Here is a 3,196-nt window from a genome sequence, read left to right on the forward strand (position 1 = left end):
GGAAAAAAAACTCTTGATTCTTTCCGCAGCCTTCCGTCCTCCGTCGTGCGGTATGAAGTGTCTACCTGGATACTTACCATCATTACGCAAATTTCGGTGACTTTCTTTCCCTCCCGACTTGGATTCTACTTTATGATGATTTTGGATATGTACCTTTGGGATGAAGAGAACCCTTTCCCTGCCCGCCGAAGTAAGATAAAATAGGGTTTCGCTGACATTGGAGTTACTCTTCTCGTTCCATATGAAGAAGTCAAACGTAAGTGAACGGCGTTTGCTTTAACGCGAGTAATTTAGCGTGAATCACATCTGATTTGCATTCGTTTTTGCTACGTGCGCTTGCAAAAATGCGCTGTCTGCAGAGCGTAACTGGAGGACATGTAAATGAACACGATAGCGTGTTTTATATTACAACACATTGAAGCGACAGTCTGAATAGACTTTCTCGCATCGTTGAGCATTTCACTATTTTAAGACATTAAATGCGCACTTAATTAGTAGGTGGTGGTGAGGAAGGACTAGCTACATAATGGTTTATTACTTAAAATGAACTTGACGCTTGTCGTTAATTAGGCTACTACAAACAGCGTAACAGCATGTTTGTTTCCATCCATGTAACTTCACAACCATTTTTCCTCATTTCTACTCCGGATGAATTTTCGGCGTTTGAACCAGTAATGGTCAAAAGAAGAGCAACTTGCAACTTCGAAAAAAAATGTAGGCAGGAATTAAGCTTAAGTGTGCCATTTCAGTGGGTTAAAATGTTTTACGATGTGGTGAGACACGCATAGGCTAATTCGATCTGATCAAACTGCACAATCAGCTTTCGTTGTCGTTTAACTAGAGAATATGATGTCTTCGACAATCTGTGGTGTCCTCTCGATGATATATGTGAAATTATATCAAAACCATGATCTATGATCGATAAATATAAAGGCCTCGAAAACGGAGATAAGAGTTAAATAATACTGATAAAACGACACGACCTTTTGACGTTTACGCGGGTGCTTGCGAAAAATCTTCATGCACATACAATTTGTGAGAACTAGATTTTCCTGATACATTACACACTTTCTTGGACATGTTCTACAACGGGAAATAAGCAAGGGGAAATGGTTTTCATTGACTGTGGGGGATATTTACTGGAAATGCATCAGGCTTTTCGAACAGTATCAGTAACGCTTCTCTTGCCTTCAAGTGAACTAGGTGAGGCTTTGCGCTTTTTTTTTTAGGTAGGCTACTGTAGATTATGAACATTCACCTGAAAAACATTTGCCATGTTGTAAATATACTCTCATTTCAATAAGACCTAGTCTATATCGATGTTTGAAGTCGTTCACCTTGCACCCTCTTAGCCCTGCTGGGAATTTGCATTACCTCTTGCTGGGAGTAAGCAGTTTCAGGATGAAAATCTGGCATGTGGTGCTCACCAGGACCTAGACTTAATTTATTTTTGGTGCATTTTTGCTATTTTATCGATAGACAGTAATAAAAAAAACAGAACACAAAGAAGAGAGAGGATGGGGAAACGGCTGAGGCTTGATTTGAACCCTGGTCTCCCATAAGCATGGCACCTCAAACAGACTGCTAGACTGTTGCTTCAATAAAACAATTTAAGTACACATAATTTATGTTTAACTTTGGTGGTTTTAAAACTGCATTGCTTGGCTTTGACACACCTTCCACTGTATTTGAATCTCATTGCTTGTTACCTTGTCTTGTAAACTTACATGAAATAAAGTTAATCATTTGCAAACATAAGCACAGGAAAGCTCACTCATACTGTACACGTGAAAGTTTTGATTTCTGATCAGGATTGAGTCATTTGATTTTTGTGGTTAATCTATTGGTGAGAATTTAATGTATGAGGAAAGTGTTGTGTGAACACCTTCAATTCAGTGTACAGTATTCTGTGGCTTCAGTTAAGAAACCAAACCTAGTGCATGAATAATCATTGAAATAATTGTTCAGCACTTTACCGTCACCCGTGACATACATTGAGCCCTTTGCCAAAAACTGAGGCTTAATTATGTGAAACATCTTGCATGAAAACAAAACACCTTCAACCATATGCCAAGCCCAAAAGCAAAAATAAGTTAGTGACAGTTTGCAGTGTGAATATGAGGAAGTGTTACGCATCGAAAACTAACAATCTTGAAGTAGGTACAACCTTTTTTTGCAGTATTAAATTTCCTCTTCATAGGTAATACTAGATTTCTGTCTAGTGTGTTCTTCACACACGTTCACAAGAAGCGCATAGTTCAACACAGTTCCTTCCTGGAAGATTTCATTGTGCTGTGAAACTTGCAGCTATACTTGCAGTTGACATTCTTGTGTATGGACTGAATTAAACGTACAGATGTGATTTGCATGTTTAGCCTCTGAAATTAGACATGCATATTAGCACCTCGGCTGTGAAGTCACTACAAATGAAATGAGCTACAGCAACACAGCCGCAAATTACGTTGTATAGAGTAGACCACAACAGTAATCCTATTCACAATCTTTAAAACTGGTTTTAGTGATAACATAAATTTTTCAAGAGAGCTAGAACAAACTACGAGGTTGTGAAGCAATGGCATCTGCTTGTTTTAAGTTGTAAGTAACTTTTTAAATGATGTTATTTCAACTTTTTGTTTTAAATCACATTTTGGCAAATACCTGAAGTAACACAATCCACAATCCTTAAAGGGATAGTTCACCCAAAAAAGAAAATGTGATGTTTATCTGCTTACCCCCAGGGCATCCAAGGTGTAGGTGACTTTGTTTCTTCAGTAGAACACAAATTAAGATTTTTAACTCCAACCGTTGCAGTCTACCAGTCTTATAATGGAAGTGAATGGGAATCACGGCTTTGAGAGTAAAAACAAAACATAAACAAACAAAACCAAATTAAACCCTGTGGCTCGTGACTATACATTGATGTGTAAAGACACGAAACGATCGGTCTGTGCAAGAAACTTAACAGTATTTATATCGTTTTTTACCTCTGATGCACTGCAATGTCTGAACTGTCCTGAGCGCGTCCTCGACAGCCGGTGCGTGAGGCGTCTTCTTCTTCTTCTTGCTTTACGGCGGATCGCTGACTTATAAGTGCATTACCGCCACCTATCTCTCAGATGGACCATTGACACTCCTAATTGAGATTGTAGATAGTGTCAATGGTCCATTTGAGAGATAGGTGGCGGTAATGCACTTA

General features: G+C 38.7%; 1 protein-coding gene across 1 annotated transcript in view; it reads left to right on the forward strand.

The window, feature by feature from the left end:
• The window catches only part of LOC107679601 (kit ligand-like), a 17,748-nt gene continuing 14,552 nt past the window's right edge, over positions 1-3,196 (forward strand). The window contains exon 1 of the mRNA XM_016475197.1: positions 1-256. Within this exon, the coding sequence (XP_016330683.1) occupies positions 242-256 (15 nt within the window). The 5' untranslated portion in view covers positions 1-241. The remainder of the gene's footprint in view (positions 257-3,196) is intronic.

This window comes from Sinocyclocheilus anshuiensis, unplaced genomic scaffold (genome assembly GCF_001515605.1).
Source record: "Sinocyclocheilus anshuiensis isolate Anshui unplaced genomic scaffold, SAMN03320099.WGS_v1.1 scaffold288, whole genome shotgun sequence".
Classification (NCBI taxonomy): Eukaryota; Metazoa; Chordata; class Actinopteri; order Cypriniformes; family Cyprinidae; genus Sinocyclocheilus; species Sinocyclocheilus anshuiensis.